Below are 21,406 nucleotides of genomic sequence, written 5' to 3'. Positions count from 1 at the left end.
GTGTTTCCAAGCTTTTAACGGTCTTTATTTTTGCCTTAGACCATTTACATGCACTAAAATGTATTTTAACACTACAGGAAAGGGGGAAACTCCCAAAAAGGAGAATAGGGCCCCTTTAATTTGTATCTACTAGTATTTTTAGGTTAAAATGTCTACAATTGTCATGAGTTGTGATGTTTTTAAAAGCATGGTAATGCCATGTTAACATCAGAATTTAATAGTAGCAATAATTATTTTAAAGGTCCCATGTCACGGCCATTTCTACTGATCGTATTTCCATTGTTGAGGTCTACTAGAATAGATTTACATTGTGCACTTTTCCAAACTCACACAGCATCTCTGTATAGTATGTGTCCTACACGGCTTGTTGGAGCTCCTGCCCCCACCCTCCCTGTGAGCCCAGTGTGCTCTGATTGGTCGGGACGTTGCGAGGCTCGTTGCTGCTGCGAGGAGTGGACAGGTTTCCTCGTCGGCGATACAGCGAGAACAAGCGAAACTCATCCTGAGCACACACACACTCGCAGCCGAAGTAGAAACAATAAGTGTGGATTGATATTGAGTAAGAAAAAGGTTTATAACGCTGTGAGAATGGGTCTGAGGAGAGCATTTCTCCACCATCCCAACTCGTCTGTTACCAGCGTTCAGGGAGCTCTATGCAAGTCAATGGGGACTCCCTGTTAGTTAGCCAAGGGATCCTGGTGTGTGAGGGGCTCCGCTGATTGGTTCATTTGGGTGTTCACACGTCACAGAACCCAGGAAGCAAACAATGGAAAAGAGAAATCTCCAACGAGGCGTTCTGGGGCAGCATAGACAGGTCTTCTCTGTGTTAGTTTTACTCCCTACAGGCTGTACTTTGAGGGTTTGTGACTCTGCAGACCGTTTACATGCAGAGAAACCTTCATAACACACAAGGGGCCGGGTAATAACCAGAGAAGCATGACATGGGCCCTTTAAAGTACACCAATCTATGAACTGTTGAGACGGCATTGAAAACTCAACATTAGGTCATTTTATCTACATTAAATGAAAAATATAACACAATGGAAATGTTGAAGACCAATTGTAGGAGTGAAAATGTCTTTATTGAAAATGCAAAATGAACTCCAAACTCTTAACATCCCATTATTTGGTAGGCAACCCGTTTCCAGCAAGTCTGTAAATATGTAATCCTAAAAAGCATGACTTGATTACTGCAGATGGTGTTTGTACACTAGTAGACATACAATCCTCATGCTTTCAAATTGGCACTAAAGGACCTGAACCCTGCTCTGTTCAGTGCTAAACTCTACATGGACTACTTCAGTATAACTGGGTAAAGGATCGGTTCTTATACAGCAGATAGATCTACAAAGGTAACAATGCATCTGTACATAGCTGCTCTATAGTGTTCTTTAAACAAAACTACACATACAGTACCAACACCACAGCATCTACAGAGGCAAATATCAATGGCCAACAATTAAACACCTTATTTTTTTATCACCTGCAAAAGTTGTTTCAGGCTTCGTGGAAAAGTCTCTGAACTAAGAAAGCCTACGGAAGCCAAGAAGAGACGGTAGAAAATGCAAATATTATCCAGAAGGAATATCTAAGCCGAGGGAAAACACATCTTTGAAATACTGAAAATGGTGATGATTCAGTCAAGATAAAAGTCAGTTCCTCCGTAGATAGAAATCAAAAACTGTCGTAAAGTGGACGAAGGATTTTCTTCCCATCGAAATGTCTTATGGGATCCTTTCCTAATGTCCTCTCCGAAGGCCGTGAGGTTCCTCTCTCAGAAACAGACTCTTACACATGGATGAAGCGTGAGTTATTGTGTCATGAGCTCACATGCCGCTCGATTACAGGCCAGACCGCGGTTCCAACCCGCGAGTCACAAATTACATGTTTACCTCAGCAGACGCCGTTTTTCAAATTTTATTTTTATAGCAAACCAAAGAATCCACTCTCGCTGAGTCAGGATTGTAATTTGCTCAGAGTTAGGCGGGACGACGTCTCGGCGCCAGAATCCTATGCTTGTTCTTCTTGTTCTTGCTAAATGTCTCTTGTAGATTCGAAGGCAGGAGGACGTCCAGCTGTGTAAACAACCTTTGACTTGTTCCCCCGCTAATGCTTCAACCCATCAGGTTCAACTCGGGCTTTTTCTAGTACATACCTCCTCCTCTCCTTCATCATCCATCATTAGATTTGGCTTTCTGACCCAGGGGTCGAGCCCCAGATCGGTTTAGGCCGACAGCTCTCAGCTGTTTTGTCCGTCCAAACATAGCGACCCAACCGTGTCATCACGTCTGTCTCAATAAATACCAGTGAATAAATACCGTGAAAAGACCTCCTTCAAGAACATCTGAAATGCTCGTCCATCTTCTGCCGAACCGGTTTCTTTGTCTTCTTTTGGTTTATCCAGTTATTGGAGCGCATTCATTAGCTCCAATGCGAGGTCCGCCAGCTTTCTATCGGCTCGTCGGACTTACGAAACTGTGACGTGGATCCACCGAAAGAAACATCAACAGTTCTGTTTGTGTGTCTCGCTCCATCGTCCTCATCAAAAGTCTCAGAGGACGTTTGGTATCGTCCATAAAGGTCTTAGTCACAGTCTGTAGGAACAAAGTTTATCTACACTAAAGCATCTGCTCCAAATCACCCCATTCCTCCCCAGTTTCTCGTTCACCTCGCTCGCGTCTACTCATAGATCAGGGGTGTCCAAACTAATCAGCAAATTCAAAAAGTATATTGGAATGCGGCCCACAAATGAAACTTGTGCTTGTCTTGTATTGTACTTCTTAAATATATATTACACTGTAGTGTTCATGTGTTAATAAGCCCACTTTCAGTCAATTCAAGTTGAAAATATGTTCTAAGAAATCTAAGTTGATAAGAAAAAAGCCCAATAACTTATTTACATAACAACCTTGAAATAGACCTTTCCTATTTCCTCTCATGGTAAGCAATCTAAGGCTTCTGTTTTAAGGAATGAGCTGCCAACACAATAAATTACACCCTATGGAGAGCTGCAGCATAATTGACTTACATTTGATTGATTTCGCTAACTTATAACTTCACTTATGAGGCCAACCTGACCTGTAGTGAGTGGCCCAGCCCTTCGAATATCTTTCTGTATGTGGCCCTCGGTGAAATATGTTTGGACACCCCTGTCATAGACACACTAAGGACATGCTATTCTATATTGGGGATCACTATGGGAGGTTATTGTCTGTTTGCTGTGGGGGAATGTCTAGTCGATGAACTTGTGTGTGTCTCCGTAGAGCCATCGTTGAGGCGGCATGGCGGCCTCGTTCAGATGGTTGCACTCGTCGCTGCACTTGCAGGACTGGATGAACATCACGGAGCGGTTGAATCTCTCTCCGTCGGGACAGGCGAAACTCACGCTGGCGGTGCGTGTGCGACGAGGCGAGCAGCAGCGGCCGTCCCTGCACACGCCGCAGTAGTTCGGTCGGTACAGACGAGAGCTCCTGCAGCCGGCGTAGGAAAGGCGGTGGGGTTCAGGAGCCTTGTGCGTACGAGAGCACTTCCTTCCTTTCTGTGGAGGGAAACAGACACGAGTGAATTCCAGTGAAGGAGTCTAAAGTCAAAGCAGGTCCCCTATTATACAGTTTTTCATCAATACATCACAGTTCTCAGATTTATACAGAACATGTCTCTGAAGTGTTTCGCTCGAAATACCAAACAGATCATTGCAGCATTACCCATAATCCCCTCTGTTTCAGCCCTGTTTTGAAAGTGCTGATTCTCTGTCTGTTACTTTAGATGAAAATAAGGAGCCCCTCCCCACGCGCCTCAGAGAGATTTGGTTAAAAAGAACACAATAGGCGCTTTCACACCAAGTACTTTGCCGTACTTAGTTCATCAGAACTGTTTAGTTCTGATGAACGAAGAACAGATTGCGTTCACACCGGAATAAGTTTCCTGAGGAAGGATTAGTCAAATGAAGCTGCTGACGTCACTTCTTCTTCTTCTTCTTCTTCTTCTTCTTCTGCTTTGGGTTTACTGGCAGACCGCAAACAACTTCACGGCGTATACTGCCACCCGGAGTCCCCGGCCGGAAGTCCCCGGAGTTGGGGAAGGCTTCAGTAGAAGCTGCCGGGACTCCCAGGAGCTTCTACTGAAGCCTTCCGAGTAAATCGCCAGAACGCCGACACCTCCTCATCTCCACGGCTCCCATGTTTTATTTTGTGTTGCTATAAGTTAGTCTCTCTGCGTTTGTGAGCTGGGCTAATGCTAATAATGCTAATGCTAATAATGCTAATGCTAATAATGCTAATGCGAGGATAATAAAATGGCGGCTTCACAAAACGTTTTGGGAGTTTTATGGGGCGTGGTTTGCATTCCGCCCAGCCAATCAGAAATGGGAACCTTTTTCTCCCATGAAAGTACCTGCTCTCTAGCAGGGACTGAAAAGGGGGTAAAAAGGTTCTCATGAACTGAGTTATAGTTCCGGATTTTTTTGGTGTGAACGCACATTTTCGGAACTAAAGTGGGAAAAGTACTCCAGTGTGAAAGCGCCTAATGGTGCTCTAGGAGGAGATTCAGGTGATAAAGTGAGGGGGACAAAGAGAGAGAGAATCTTTTTTCCTGAAACTTTCAGAGTCTCTTTCCACAGAGGGGACACATGTTGATGTAGAAGAGACATGAAGAAGAGGGGACACATGTTGATGTAGAAGAGACATGAAGAAGAGGGGACACATGTTGATGTAGAAGACACATGAAGAAGAGGGGACACATGTTGATGTAGAAGAGACATGAAGAAGAGGGGACACATGTTGATGTAGAAGAGACATGGAGAAGAGGGGACACATGTTGATGTAGAAGAGACATGAAGAAGTGGATTTTGCACAATAGGTGACCTTTAAGAGTCTACAGCTAACAGGATTCTAACAGGAATTTTCCCGGAAACCCTTTGTTGTTTAGATACTTTAGTCTTGTGAGGATTTAGCAACAATATTGCTATCTCTAGAGCTATCATATCACTAAGCTTTTTATGTTGGCACAGTTGAGATGCTTCACACTGTAGAACAGGTTGAAAAATGGCAATACCGGTAGTGCAAAACGGCACAACCGTTCTTATTTTCCTGCAAATAAAGAAAAGTCCAACTTGACAACATGTGCAGCGTTGGGAAACATTAACCAACTTGCTGAAATGAGTCATACCGCATAGCGAGAACTTTTACTTTCGGTGAGTCAAGTCATATTTTGATGCCAATACTTGTGTACTTTTACTTGATTTGGAACACAGTACTTTTGAAGAAGAAGATTTGTCTTTCCGGGACTTGAACTGGTGACCTTCCAGTTGCCAAGCCAAGTCCCGATGGACTTCGCCACCACCGCCCTTTTTTAATATACTTGTAACAGAGTATTTCTACTGTTAAGTATTGGCACTTTTACTTAGTTAAAAGCACTGAGTACTTCTATTGTGTAACGTTACCAAGCCCTACATACCGCAGAGCAAGACGAAACAACTCATTACTCGATCCCCGCGCCATGGAAAAACAAACTCGATGCCGTTAAGTACCGAGACAGAGAAAAACAAATTAAAGGTCAGAACAACCGATGAGTGGCGGAGAGGAACATGCCAGCGATGGTTCAGGATCGACACAATGCACATTAACGCCCACAGCCGCTCTGAAAACACGGGGAGAGAACAGGTGCAAAACAACCCGTCCACCTCCTGAGTGTTTCACAGCGAGAGGCAGAGCGTTTCAGAGGGAGTTGAGTGATGAGAGGAAAACAGAGTGGGCGAATGGAGAGCTCTTTAAATCACAAAGCAAAGAGACGCTGAGTGCGGCTGACTGACGGTTCAGCGTGGGAGCTCTCCAAACACCAGCAAACAAATGAGGGGGGGGGGGGGTTGTTTTGTGTCTGAAAAGTTATGGGATTTTAGCCCAAAACTGTGGTTCTAGTTGTTCTTAAAGTGTCCGAAAGTACAATGGGAGACAACACCTATAGCCATCAAGCTTCTCTTTTATGTAACCGTCTCCCAGTTTGTTTTTCTATTGCCGACAAAGTTCATGATAAGATAAGATAACATTTACTTTATTGATCCCAATTTGGGAAAGGTAAGATGCTGCAATGGACTTATGACTTTCCTCTTATGGTTAGGGCTGGCTTTGGTTTCCCATAAACCTCCTCTTGGATCCTTTATTTCATATACCTTCACATTATCTTTGTGTTATCCTTGGGAACACGAACTCAGAACAGTACATTCACTTTAAAAAAGCCAAACCATTTCAAGTATTACGTTGTTTTTTGTTTTTGTATTCTGTGCGGTATCAACCATACTATCTGCCAGGAAGAGATTCAGAGCATTTCCCAATATTTTGAATTTACGGTTAAGCTTTGAACCACGGTTATTACCTCCAGCAAGGACGTCATGTTTTGGTTTATTGGTTTGTTTGTCAGCAGGATTTATGGAACTCGACTGGTTTAGAATGGGCCAAAGAAGAACCCCTTACATTTAGGATCAGATCAAATCACACGGCGGGTTCATGCATTATTTTTAATTTCTGGAAACAGCATTTGCGTTGGTCTGCGCTCTCCGAATGCCCTTCTAGTTCAGACTGGGAAACAACCATCTGGGCGTGAAGCTTGTCAGAGGAAACGTGTCCTAAATCGACTCCATCGTCACCCGGCTGGGGTTTCCCACACAGCAACAGAACCACTAATAGACCAAAATGCACCAGAAAGGACTCCAGCAACATACCGTGATATTAAAAACCAAACTGAGAGCAATCCTTTCTCTGAAACCACTCTCTGGGGTTCATTAAAACGAAGAGATGCCTGTCTGAGAATCTTAAAAGCATCACTCACATTCCTCATCCTGACGGGGACGGACATGGAGCTGCAGGGCCGAACGTTGCACAGCCGCGTCTCCTTGATCAGTTTACACCTGGCGTTGTCGTTGGTAACACGAGAGGAGACGCCCATCCCGCAGCTCCGGGAACACTGGGACCAGGAAGTAGTCTGAACCGCACACTGATCTCCCACCTGCCTCCAGGCTAGGAGAGAGGAAACAGAGGACGTGTTAAAGCAGTGGTTCCCAACACTTTTTTGTTTCGTGTACCCCTTTGATAGTCTGTTTGTGAACCCTGAAATGTTGAGTTCACCAACGTTTTATGTAAGGAAATGTATAGTACACATGAATTAGCATGAATTAGCATATGCAGACAATAGCAATTTAGGAGTGATTTAGGAGGTTATTGAGGATGCTATCAAATTCGGACATTTTCAGGATCAATATTAACAGTTTTAACCAGAAAGTGGTCATATTTTTTGTCTCTATGGGCTGATTTTGAGCTTTTAGTAACCCCATCAATCATTAGTTTAGTTAGCAGCAGTTTGAACCCTGAAATGTGGAGATCCCCAAAAGTTCCCCAAGCACATAGAAACTGCCGGATGCTAACTTTCAGATGTTGGGTAATTTGTACAACTAGCATACATTACATAAATTAGCATATACAGCCAAAAGCTAACAAATGTCTTGCTTGATTTGAATAATTTGGGAGTGATTTTGGAGGTTATTGCATATGCTATATCTAATTTGGACATTTTCAGCATCAATAATGGCTATTTTAACCAAAAAGTGGCCATAGTTGTACTCCTGGTGAGCTGATTTTGTTGAAAATTGTCTCGATTTTAAGGTTTTAGGGGACACAAACCTACAATTGTTCATCCTCAATAACCTCCAAAACCACACCAAAAAATGGAGGTACTCAACTTCTCCTGGTTCACACTGCTGGCAAGTAGAACAAATTGCTACGTGAACTACGACGGTGTTACAACCAACACCATCCCAGGAGGGTCTGTAACTCTCGGACGCTGAACTAGATCGCGGACACTAGGCTTATGAAAATGTCGTGTTGGAGGACAATAGACGATGCAAAATGTGACGAGAACGAGGAGCAGGGTCAGCAGAAGCAAAGCTAGGGGGGAAAGGGCCGCTGGGAGAGAGAGGGGAACGCAGAGGTCCAGAGACGCAAAGCACACTACCTTCATTCAGCAAACACTGACGCACAGAGAGGGTGATTACAGAGAGGGAAGGCTGGGTGACAGAGGCCTGTGCTGTGAGAGAGAGAGAGAACCTCTGGTGTGCAAGGAGCCAGTGGAAAACAAGACACACACACACACACACACACACACACACACACACACACACACACACACACACACACACACACACACACACACACACACACACACACACACACACACACACACACACACACACACACACACACACACACACACACACACACACACACACACACACACACACACACACACACACACACACACACACACACACACACACACACACACACACACACACACACACACACACACACACACACACACACACACACACACACACACACACAGTGAGGCCGTTTGTGCGTCAAAACATCCAACACGTCAACATGATGCTTTACTGCGGGGGAAACAGACGGCGCTCTGAGGCTCACCCGCCAGGTGCTTGTTTCCACGGAGCTTGTTGTTGTTGTTATTGTCCCACTTGCGCCCCACGTCCATCAGCTCGTTGCCCAGCGTGTCCTTCTCCTTCTTGGGTTTGTAGGGGTACAGCTTCCAGAAAGGTTTGGGGTAAGGCTTTGGGAAGGGGTACGCCGGGTATGGGATGAAGGGGTAAGGCGGGTACACTGGAGGTTGGATGGAGGATCCTTTGTGGCAGTCGATTTTGAGGCAGCACTGTCCGGGCACCTTAATGATCAGAATCAGATTCAGGTTTATCACCAGGTAGGGTGACACGTACGAGGTATTTGACTTGATGTCGTGGTGCATACATAACATATAAAAATATATATATATATGTTAATAATTTTGTTTTGCGGAGAAGGGGTTGGGATTAAATAAGTGTAAACTTCTTCCCACCCCTTTTCAGATGTGTAATTAAGTATTTGTTTATTTGTATGTTTTTGTATATCAATTTGACACTGCTTAATCTTTTTATTCTATAATAATTATCACGTTAATTTTTTTAATTATTTTACACAATCGGAATAAATCAAATCAAATCAAATCAACATTAAAAAATATTAGAAATAATGAAAAATATAGTAAAATATAGCAGTATTTACAAAGGAATAAAAATGAATAATAATAATAATACATGACACTTGTAGTGCTTTTCTAAAAACTTAAAAACGCTTTGACAGAGAATAACACAAAAGAATACACACTGTTTCCACACATGTTAATATATCAAATATGTATATATGACCCATTATGTATATATGTTCATTTTAATTCATTTCTTATTTCATAGTTATTTTATCATTACTAAAAAGAACTCGTGGTCGTCAGAACTTTTTGTTTGTTTATTGTGGTACTGTAATACAGCTATTGGAATAATTAATAATGCATATTTGCTCACTGTTTGTTAGCCTTTGATAGCATCAAGTGATAAAACTATAGCTTATGATCCTTAAAATAATACAACTTGAAATGATATGAATGGTATTTGTCATAAGAAGCAGGTCATCATCAGTGTGGATGTTCAGAGGTTGAACAGATGTGTGTTTTGAGTGATGTTTTTGGGCACCTTGACGAGCTGTGGAGCCGGACAGGAAGTGGAGGCCAGCGGCACGTTGCTCTGACAGAGCGGCACGCAGCCCACCGCCCCGTCGATGCACGTGCACTGATGTTTGCACCCGGCACTGAAATTCTCTCCGTTTTGATAAATCCTCCCGTTGTATTCGCATGAGCGGCCCTCTGCCTTTGCTGGGGACAAAGAAGAGGACACAAGTGTTAGTGGAAGATACTTTAAAAGGTCCCCTATTATACTGTTTTTTATCAATATATCACAGCTCTCAGATATATCCAGAACCTGTATCTGATTGGCTGAAACACCAAACAGATCTTTGCAGCATTACCCATAATCCCCTCTGTTTCAGCCCTGTTTCCAAAGTGCTGATTATCTGTCTGTTACTTTAGATGAAAATAAGGAGCCCCTCCCCACGCCCCTCTGAGAGATATTTGGTTACAAAGAACTCAATGGTGCTCTAGGAGGAGATTCAGGTGATAAGGGGGGGGGGGGTTCCTTGGTTGCTGATTGGCTAATGGTTACTCAAGACAAAACATCGTTATGACATCATAAAGTGGGCAAAATCTGATCAGCTCATTTTCAGACAGGTTTTTATAGAAATGGATCAAAAAGAGAGAGAATCTTTGTTCCTGAAACTTTCAGAGTCTCTTTCCACAGAGGGGACACATGTTGATGTAGAAGAGACATGAAGAAGAGGGGACACATGTTGATGTAGAAGAGAAATGAAGAAGAGGGGACACATGTTGATGTAGAAGAGACATGGAGAAGAGGGGACACATGTTGATGTAGAAGAGACATGAAGAAGAGGGGACACATGTTGATTTAGAAGAGACATGAAGAAGAGGGGACACATGTTGATGTAGAGGAGACATGGAGAAGAGGGGACACATGTTGATGTAGAAGAGACATGAAGAAGAGGGGACACATGTTGATGTAGAAGAGACATGAAGAAGAGGGGACACATGTTGATGTAGAAGAGACATGAAGAAGAGGGGACACATGGTGATGTAGAAGAGACATGGAGAAGAGGGGACACATGTTGATGTAGAAGAGACATGAAGAAGAGGGGACACATGTTGATGAAGAAGAGACATGAAGAAGAGGGGACACATGTTGATGTAGAAGAGACATGAAGAAGTGGATTTTGTATAATAGGTGACCTTTAAAAGGACAAAAACAAACTAGGGATGCACTTACGATACGATAATACTTTAATGGTCAGATCAAGTCTGAAATTTGACTTGCATCACAGCAGGTCAAATATTTATATATATTATGGCCAAAAGAGAATGGGCAATGTATATTATTATGTTCAAATCTATCCGATAAGATTATTAAAATTGCCTTCATTAACTTAACAAATGCAATATTTATACAGTAGGTGGCGCTGGGCAAGTTAAAATAGTTTTGCTATCCTATAACGACAAAGAAGAAGTCAAAGGTCTGGTTCTTGTTTGTGACATTTTTCACAGACGAAAACGCAGTTGCAAGTTCCAGAAGCTTCTGCATTTTTTGAGGCACGTTACTAAAAAAAACATCGATATTTGAGAAGTCAGACATTTTTGTTTGTCTATTGTGGTAATAATATAGCTATGGAACATTACATAATGCATATTTGCTCATTGTTTGTTAGCATTTGTTAGCGTCAAGTGAGCAAAACTACAGCTTATGAACTTTAAAATAATCATAAGAAGCAGGTAATTATCAGTATGGGCTGAAAAGTATCCAAACCGTACTTCAAAAACGGAAGTGTTCGGATATCAAATATTCTAAATCCAAAAAGAAAACTCTGTGAAAAGCTGTGACAGGAAATAAAAGAACAAACAGGAAGTGGCTGATATGTAAACGCATCTTTAATATGCACAGAGATCAGAGGAGAGACGGCGAGACACACTATCTCCACTTTTATGAAGCGAGCTCTATTCTTAGATCAGAAAGGAATTTAGACTTGTTTACAATGTCGCTCCCCGAGTGGGACACCCCGCATGCCCCCCCCCCCTTTATTTAGAAACACCCCCAAATAAACACACATATAAAAATACCACTGTGTGTGTGTGTGTGTGTGTGTGTGTGTGTGTGTGTGTGTGTGTGTGTGTGTGTGTGTGTGTGTGTGTGTGTGTGTGTGTGTGTGTGTGTGTGTGTGTGTGTGTGTGTGTGTGTGTGTGTGTGTACACACTGAACTACTTATATGAATCCTGTGCAGTTGGCTGGGTTTCAGTGGCAGCTCATGAAGGCGCTCTGGTTTTTGAAAACGTGGCACCGGCTTCAAACCCGAAACTCGTATCAAAGAGAAACTCCAGCCAGATTTCCCCCCCGCCCTGAAGTCACACATCCCCTCACTCAACCCCGAGCTAAACCCCAAACTCAATGCCCGACTCTAAACCCAAAAAACTCCCCCCGAATCGGACCCTCCTCCCCTTCCTCTTCCTCTTGTATCCTTCCTACCACCTACTTATAGACTGCATATAAGGAGAAGTGGCCGTAGTGACCTTCACTTAACCCATTGGTTTTGTGGACTACCGTTTTGAAGCCGAGAGTTTGGGGATTTTAGCCGTCGACATCTTGATTTTTCGACGTTGCCATTTTGTTTTTAGGAGCAAGAAGTGACTCAGGAAGTGGAGCTGACTACGACCGAATGCTGAAGAGGTTTTTTTAGGCAACCAACATTTTACAATCAACTTTCATGAACTCATTTTCTCTAACTGGGTCCATCATGTACAAAATATACATCATTCTGTATCGAAGGAGACTTGAAAGTAGGGATTGAGACCATAAACTCATTAGAAAAATGTTTACCAAGTAACACATCAGGTGAGAGGGTCGTATTCTCATAGACTTCTATACAATACCTAAAGCATACCCTGCTTTGTCGTCTATTTTACTTCAAATGAGAACATAATTTACTGTACAGTAAAAAAAACTAGAAATCTAGTGATAAGGCCATAAACTAATTTGAAGGAGAGACTACTGCCATTTTGTTTTTTGGAGCAACTCAGGAAGTGGATCTGACTACGACCGAACGCTGAAGACTTTTTTAGGCAAATAACATTTAAAATCAACTTTCATGAACCAAAAAAGACTGAAAGGGTTTTTCTCTAAATGGGTCCATCATGTACAAAATATACATCATTCTGTATCGAAGGAGACTTGGAACTAGGGATTGAGACCATAAACTCATTAGAAAAATGCTTACTAACGTACCATGCTGTGAATGGATCTGGCCCTTCCTACATCCAGGACATGGTTAAACCGTACACCCCAGCACGTGCTCTCCGCTCTGCATCAGCCAATCAGCTCGCTGCACCCGCACTGCGAGGGGGACCCAAGTTCCCGTCAGCCAAAACATGTTGGTTTGCTATCCTGGCTCCAAAATGGTGGAATGAGCTCCCCATTGAAATCAGGACAGCAGAAAGCTTACACATCTTCCGGGGGAGACTTTATTTGACTTTAAATGAGAACATAATTTACAACATAACTTACTGTATTGTAAAAAACGTAGAAAACTAGTGATAAGCCCAGAACACGTATTTGAAGGAGTGATTACTGGTGTCATAAATCAGGTGAGAAGTAGGGTCATTTCTTCATAGACTTCTATACAATCTGACTTATTTTGGAGTTGGCTATTTGAAATAATGCAGGTTTCAAGCAATAACTTTTTAGCTTTACTTTTCAGACCCTGACGCAGACGTGAAAGAAGTACGACGATGTTTTACTTAAAGGTGGGGTAGGTAAGTTTGAGAAACCGGCTCGAGGTACACTTTGTGTTATATTCCATGGAATGCTCTTAACATCCCGATAGCAATGAATATATTAAATGCTTTGACAAAAAATCCATAAAATAATATCATCTGTGGAAGCCGTGGCGCTGTAAAAAGCACGACCAATCATCTGAGCCGGCCCGGCTAAAGTAACCTGATGGCCTACCTGCCTTTCAGCCTTCCATCTGTGCACAAACTTATCTCGTGCCCTCATTGGTCACGTGCGCGTTCGTGTGTGTTGGAGGAGGGGCTCTGTGAGGAAGTGGCAGATTTTTTCCGGTTGTGTATTTTCAAACTCTAGCGCACTCCAGCTGGTTTCTCCAAAATGACCTACCCCACCTTTAAGTAATAGTTGCAATACTGCAGTGTTAATTTACTTAGTTCCAAGTAAAAGTCAGACATTCAAAATGAGACTCAAGTCAAAGTGAAAACAGTACTCGTTATTAAGTATACCAATTTCAGAATCATGAATAGATAAGGATTGTATTATAATAATTGATGCATTAATGTGTGCGTCAGTTATATGTTGCAGCTGTTAAAGCTAGTTTGAATGACTCTATGTACTGCCGGCGAGTGCAATCTTTATTATGTATGTATTAGTAGATTTACATTTTGCACTAATAACCTAAATCTGCAAAGAAAATAGTGACTAATGCTGTAACATGTGCCTACAAATATAGTGGAGGGTTAGCGTTCGTGTAAAAGGAAGTACAAGTAACTCATATTTCTACTTAAAGGTCACCTATTATGCAGAATCCACTTCTTCATGTCTCTTCTACATCAACATGTGTCCCCTCTTCTCCATGTCTCCTCTACATCAACATGTGTCCCCTCTTCTCCATGTCTCTTCTTCATCAACATGTGTCCCCTCTTCTCCATGTCTCTTCTACATCAACATGTGTCCCCTCTTCTTCATGTCTCCTCTACATCAACATGTGTCCCCTCTTCTTCATGTCTCTTCTACATCAACATGTGTCCCCTCTTCTTCATGTCTCTTCTACATCAACATGTGTCCCTTCTTCTTCATGTCTCTTCTACATCAACATGTGTCCCCTCTTCTTCATGTCTCTTCTACATCAACATGTGTCCCCTCTTCTTCATGTCTCTTCTACATCAACATGTGTCCCCTCTTCTTCATGTCTCTTCTACATCAACATGTGTCCCCTCTTCTCCATGTCTCTTCTACATCAACATGTGTCCCCTCTTCTCCATGTCTCTTCTACATCAACATGTGTCCCCTCTTCTTCATGTCTCTTCTACATCAACATGTGTCCCCTCTGTGGAAAGAGACTCTGAAAGTTTCAGGAACAAAGATTCTCTCTCTTTTTGTCCTGATCCATTTCTATAAAAACCTGTCAGAAAATGAGCTGATCAGATTTTGCCCACTTTATGATGTCATAACGATGTTTTGTCTTGTGTAACCATTAGCCAATCACCCCCCCCCCCCCCCCTTCTTATCACCGGAATCTCCTCCTAGAGCACCATTGAGTTCTTTGTAACAAAATCTCTCTCAGAGGGGCGAGGGGCTCCTTATTTTCATCTAAAGTAACAGACAGAGAATCAGCACTTTGGAAACAGCTTATCTCTCGCTAAATGAGAGATAATGCACATAGTTGAGGTTTAATCCCTGGTCGTACCTCTGCAGATGCCGTGTGTTCGGCCCACATCGTTGCCATAGTTGCACTCCAGTCCCTTGTGGTGGTCGCAGGGTCTTCTTCCCTCCTGGCAGTCCTGGTTCAGCTGCGCGGCGCAGACCTTACAGCAGCCGCATCCGTCCGGCACAGAGGAGACGCCCGGGGGGCAGGAGGGGGGGCCGGCACACACACACACCTCCGGGCAGCCAGCAGACACCTAGGGGACAATGTGCACTTTTAATAAAGATCATTTCATTTGTATTTCTTAAAAACTGTAAATGGGGCAGCTTTAGCCAACATTGCTCATTTCCAGCTGTTGTCCCCGGCCAGATGATAAAAGACACCTTTTTTTAAATCACAACACATCGACAGCATTAGTTATAAAGAAAGGATGAAAGACACGTAGATAGAGGCGAAAGCGTAAAACAGAACAATAAAATGCAAACAACACACGTTACTACATACATGTCACATATAGCACATCACAATCACACAAAGAAAACCAGGAGTCCATGATCACAACATGTAACACACACGCTATATCCAAGTTCTCAGTGAGGCATGTTTTTAAGTGAGCTGTAAAGGTGGTATATGTACGTATTTCTTTGATTTGAGTGGGTAGAGAGTTCCAGTTTTGTATCACTGTGACGGAGAATGATAACTGACCAAAAGTACTCTTCCTGAATGGGACTGATAGGTCGCCGCGTGTGGAGCTACTAATGGTCAGTGTGGTGTTGTTACGGTGAGTAATGTTAGAAATTAAAATCAATGTTGATATGGCGTAATTTGAATTAAATACACAATTTAATTTAAATCAGTTTTATTCTGAAAAAGCGGAAGTTCACACTATTAACTTAACACTTTTATTCTGAAAATTCTTCATTTCCGGTTAGCATTAGCATGTGGCGAAATGCTACGTTTTTACAAACCATGAATTGAAGGTGAAATGACACGTGATGTTGTACACTGAGCACACTGGGATTAGCACTCATTTATTGACGCTGAATAACGTTTATCAGGGAATGTTTAAATAACCACAGACACCAGAATGATGTAACTTAGCAACAGAAAAAGGCAGGAATTGCATTGGAACCGCCCCTCGACGACGCCGGCCAATAGGAGAAGACCTCAGATGACAACAGGAAGAGCAAGCCAAGAATTGATCTCTTCTACCCCCTGACCTGTACTGACCGGTCGGATGAGGAGAGCGCCTCCACTCACACATTTCATTTTGTACACCACCGCATCTTTTGTGTAATTAAATGCTGTTAGCTTTTATAAGCTTCCCTTGACTCTTTTCAGTCTCTCCTGCCTTCAAGGTTCTAGAATTGCTTTCAATTACCAATGAGTTAAGAGGTGCAGGGGCTAATGTGCAGGATGTTGTACACCAGAACGATGTTCCTATATTCTATCAAATGTTCCCAACTCAGAATGTTATAATAATCTTATTTGACCTGCCCCTTTTTCAAAATAAATGTTGTCATATGTTCTTATTCACAGCCAATCATAACAGCATCGTAGGAAAATAAGATTAACCCAAAAACGCACAAAAAAAAAATACTTAGTTCCCACTTGACAGTTAACGGAAAACAACCTAATAAGATAAGATAAGAAGTACTTTATTGATCCCAATTTGGGACATTTTTGCTTTGCAGCCGCATAAAAAGACATGGCATTGTACAATACAAATGAAAAGACTATAAATAACCTGAATATTGGACTTGATGCACTCTCATCGGGTGTTTTGGAGGTAGTGTGGTCCTCTACCAATCAGAAGGTTGTGGGATCAATCACAGCCCCTAAAGTCAACATTTTCATGTGTCCTTGGGCGAGATACTTAACCCCAAATTGCTCCCGATGGCCAACGGTGTGTCAGAGTCTCCTGAGCAGGTGGCACCTTGTATGGTAGCCTCTGCCTCTGAATGAATGGATGTGAATGGGTGAAAGCTGACTACATGTAAGAGTGCTTTGATGGGTTGTAAAGACTGGGAAAGCGCTTTATAACTGCAGTTCATTAGTTTGAATTGCACTAGAAAGATCCCAGCAATTCTTCAAAGTGTATGAAAGGACATAGTGTGCACTCTATTTAACCTCCTTATTAGCAAATCAACTTTACATACATTTACCTTGTGATTCCTAAATGTCTGAGGGGACGTAGTGTGCACTTTAGTGAACCTGAATATTGGCGAAGTGACTTTTAGTACTTATTTGATTGTTCATGGAGCAGCCACACTGGAACCAATCAGGACAATGTTTTTCTTTTGTTTAAAACATTTCTGTCTCAGCCCTTCTGTGGTTTTATTATAGAAGACAGATTTGAAAGGGAGATAAAGGGAATGAAAAACGTAAATGGTCCCGAAATCAGAAGCTATTCAGCGACCAGCAGGACCGTATTTTGACGAATACCTTCACAAGTTTGTCCTAAAAGTTTGTGAAAAGACCGAGTGTGCACTTTAACCTCAATATAACACTTCATGTATATTTTCCATGTAAGGAGGAGCTCCACTGGAACCAACAATAGTTCGATTAAGTACAAAGGTCCCAGATAGTCCTTAAAAATGTGAGATTTGTAGTACGGTAGGACACTAGAAAGTCTACACATCTTAGCTCACAGACAGAAAACCCACCTGTTTCCACTCCACTTTGGCCAGTACAAAATAAATCTCTCTCTATATATGTAGCACTTAAATTGGTGTTCCCATTGACAGCTAATGTATCTGCAGGATGCTTGCTGTTTGGAGTCTGTATATTCATGTTTAAGCGCTTTGGATAGAACAAACGTCCGGTAATTGAAATAAAATCTAATGTAATGCAACGACAAAGTGTGGTCTTTAGTTAACCTGAATTTTGTCAATCAGGACATTTTGCTCATTGTGATATGCAGGATAGAAACAGCGTGGCCATGAACATGGGGTGGCTCCTCCAACAGTCCAATATACAATGTTGTTAAGACATCAAAGAAATAAGGAAGAACAACAGTGCAATATAACAGGAACCAGTTAACTGGAATATTGGCAAATTAACTTCCTCATCATTCTCCAAGGAATCCTTTGAAGTGTGTGAGGGCCCGTAGTGTGTACTTTAGTTAACCTGAGGATATAGGGACAGTAGTAACTTGTTGAAAAGTGTAAAAACAAGATCAGACTGATGGTGTAATACCTCTTTTACCAATTCAAACCAACTTGATGTGCATTCCTCAATGTGGTTGGAACAAGAAAGGCCTGGTTGTCATAATAATACAATTTTTACTGATTTAAACCAAATTAATGTACGTTCTCCTTGTGACTTCACAGTGTGTGAGCTCTGGTTAAATATTGGCAAACCGACTCTTTCTATGTAATTCCTCAGGGTAGGTGAGAAATTGGAATTGAATAATGTAAAAAGACTCATAATATATAACATTTTTACCCATTAAGACCAACTTTGTGTGCCTTTTCCATGTAGTTCCTCAAACCATGGAGCACTTTAGTTTACCTGCATATTTGCAAACTGACTTCACACACATTTCCCATGTTAGGAGGAGACCAAAGCAGGACAATAGTCGGACTTATGTTACACAGATCCCTGAAATTCCTGAAAGTGTGTGAGGCTTAAACATTAGCTGAATGCTGAGCACTGTCCCGGCCCTCAGGGATATCTGTAACCCTCTGTCGCCTTCCGCTTGGCATTTACAGGAGCGAGTCGGGATGAAAGGCACTTTCTCTGACCCAAACCCCCCCCCCCCCCCACCACCTACCGCCAATCCCTTGTGTCTCACATTCACACACAGCGGTGGGATGTGGAGTAAAGAAGAGGTATTTTACCTGAGTATTTTCATTGTATACAGACTTTTTGCACTACTTTTATTTTTGTATTTTATTATATATGTTGCATTGTTGGAACAGAAGAATTCCATTGCCATTTCTACACGGTAGCTTTGTGACGATAAAACCTTTGAATCTTGAATCTTTATACAGCTTTTTGCAGATTCAGATTGTTAGCTAATATATAAATACATAAACAATGACATATAATTATAGGTAACTTAAGATGTCCAGCAACTGTATATTAAGTTAATAAAATGAGCTCCACCGTTACCTGCTGTGATGAAAGCATTAATGCATCAGCAATTATAATCCTGAAATGGGCCATTACGCATACATTTACTTAATTTACACACACACACACACACACACACACACACACACACACACACACACACACACACACACACACACACACACACACACACACACACACACACACACACACACACACACACACACACACACACACACACACACACACACACACACACACACACACACACACACACACACACACACACACACACACACACACACACACACACACACACACACACACACACACACACACACACACACACACACACACACACACACACACACACACACACACACACACACACACACACACACACACACACACACACACACACACACACACACACACACACACACACACACACACACACACACACACACACACACACACACACACACACACACACACACACACACACGTCTAAATCCATGACATTACACAATCCAGTGACAATAGCCTGGAACTTCAAACATCCTCTGTACAAAAGTCACATCTCGTTTATAAAGGGCAATGAGTTCACAAAGAGTGGGAGTCAAGGGTATTTTTATCTCCGTTAGTCGGACTTTAGTCTAATATTGCGGAAGTGTACGAGAGGGATAGAAAGCGTATGTACATATACTTTGAAAAAACAACAAATTAATTACGCTTTATCAGGTTATCAACTACTACCCATCTTTGACTAACATCAACAACAGTAAAAGTCATAACTACACCATGATGCATCTGTAATAATAATCCAATATTTGTAGTAGGCCTACATGTAGCACTCAAGTGACAATGCAGGATGTATATTGCAGTATATGTCCAAAAGGAACCTTCATACGGACCTAATGACACACCACTTAAGGACCTCATGTAGTCCCTCTAACCCCATATGGAAAACATGCAAATATTCCCACACAGTTATTGTATATGAGGATAAAACACTGAGTCATGGAAGGAAAAATACGGCTATAGAAGATTTATTATTCACGTGTGTGCAGCTGCAATTTGGTTCGACCATTATTTTGATTTTGGAGAAGGAAGATAAGGCTTTATGGGTAATGTAAACAAACGAGTGCAGATTAAAATAGCTGCAGTTACAATAAATACAGTCTTCATTATTCGGTGTTTACAGGAAGCATAACCGAGTCAATAAACACACATCCTGCACTCACCAGTCCGACTGTCACCACCTGCACGACAGCAAATAACAGCAGTATTCCCATGCTGTCAGCTGACTCACATAGAAGAGGAGAAAACTTATATCAAAGAAAAATAAATCCTCCACATGCTCAGAAACAAAGGCTTTTGTCCCAAAAAGTAAAATCCGCAATGCACGCTGGTCCTTTAATCTCTCCCATCACTCGTACATGTTCATCGATCAGAAAGTTTGACGCTTTGTTTTTATATCAGCGCTGTGCTGTTTACGGAAGCCACACCCACTCCAGAACTCCTTCAACCAATCAGGAGGCAGCATGGTGGGCGAGGCTTGGAGGTTCCAACACGGAGAGATGAGGGGGCGTGGCCTAGCATGAATGCAGTCATTCATAAAAATTCAGAATTACTACATTCCAAAGAGGACCTGGCTTCTGGGTGTTTATTTATTTATGTTCGAGCGAAAATAATATTTTTGATGCTTTAAAGTTCTTTTCACACGCATACCTCTGTCCGGCTGCTGCTTTGTGAAAAGTTAAATAAATATACTCAGCTGTGAGTCTGTGCTGCATTAATACTGGAGGCAGCCATGGAAAACATAGAGGAATTTCCTTCCCCTCACTTTATAAAAATACTTTCAGACAAGAGCTGAACAGATCAAGTACAAGAGGAAGCTGGACAGTGATGTAGGAATGGTTATTCTACCATCAGTTGTGTAACTAAGATAAGATAATAATATAACATAAAACATGTCCGGCATGAGTGACTCAGTCAGTAGGGGCTTGGACAGTGAGGTCGCCGGCTCAAATCACCGACCAGACCTAAATATGGAGTGTGGACTGCTACTTGGAGAGGTCCCAGTTCACCTCCTGCACTGCCGTGGTGCCCTTGAGCAAGGCACTGGACACTCCTGGACTACTCGACTCCTAGTACTAGACTCTTGGTGCTAGGATGGGTTAAAAGCAGAGAACGAATGTCACTGTGTGCTGTGTGCTCTGCATGTGTAACCATCTCTATATACTTCATTAATCCCTAATTGGGAAATGTTTTCGTTGCAGCAACAGGTAAAACAAGTATGTACATAATTAGGAATAAAAAAGAGTAGAAAATAAACAATCACACAATATAAACATCTCAAAATAGAAGATAAAACAGAACTAAAATAATTAAATATACTCAAT

At 42.1% G+C, this 21,406-nt stretch overlaps 1 protein-coding gene across 1 annotated transcript; it reads right to left on the bottom strand.

The window, feature by feature from the left end:
- Positions 1 to 1,060: 1,060 nt before the first annotated feature.
- On the bottom strand, positions 1,061 to 20,464 carry LOC307014997 (CCN family member 1). Its single transcript, XM_079643308.1, has 6 exons — positions 20,246 to 20,464; positions 14,967 to 15,180; positions 9,569 to 9,747; positions 8,475 to 8,727; positions 6,823 to 7,010; positions 1,061 to 3,538 (listed from the first exon to the last, which is right to left on the bottom strand). Exons 1-6 carry the CDS (start codon positions 20,294 to 20,296, stop codon positions 3,233 to 3,235), a joined length of 1,191 nt encoding a protein of 396 aa, XP_079499434.1. The 5' UTR covers positions 20,297 to 20,464; the 3' UTR covers positions 1,061 to 3,232.
- Between the last annotated feature and the right edge of the window lie 942 nt (positions 20,465 to 21,406).

The sequence above is a fragment of the Notothenia rossii genome (genome assembly GCF_949606895.1).
Source record: "Notothenia rossii genome assembly, chromosome: 8".
In the NCBI taxonomy this organism is placed as follows: domain Eukaryota; kingdom Metazoa; phylum Chordata; class Actinopteri; order Perciformes; family Nototheniidae; genus Notothenia; species Notothenia rossii.
This window is presented reverse-complemented; position numbering and strand designations above follow the sequence as displayed.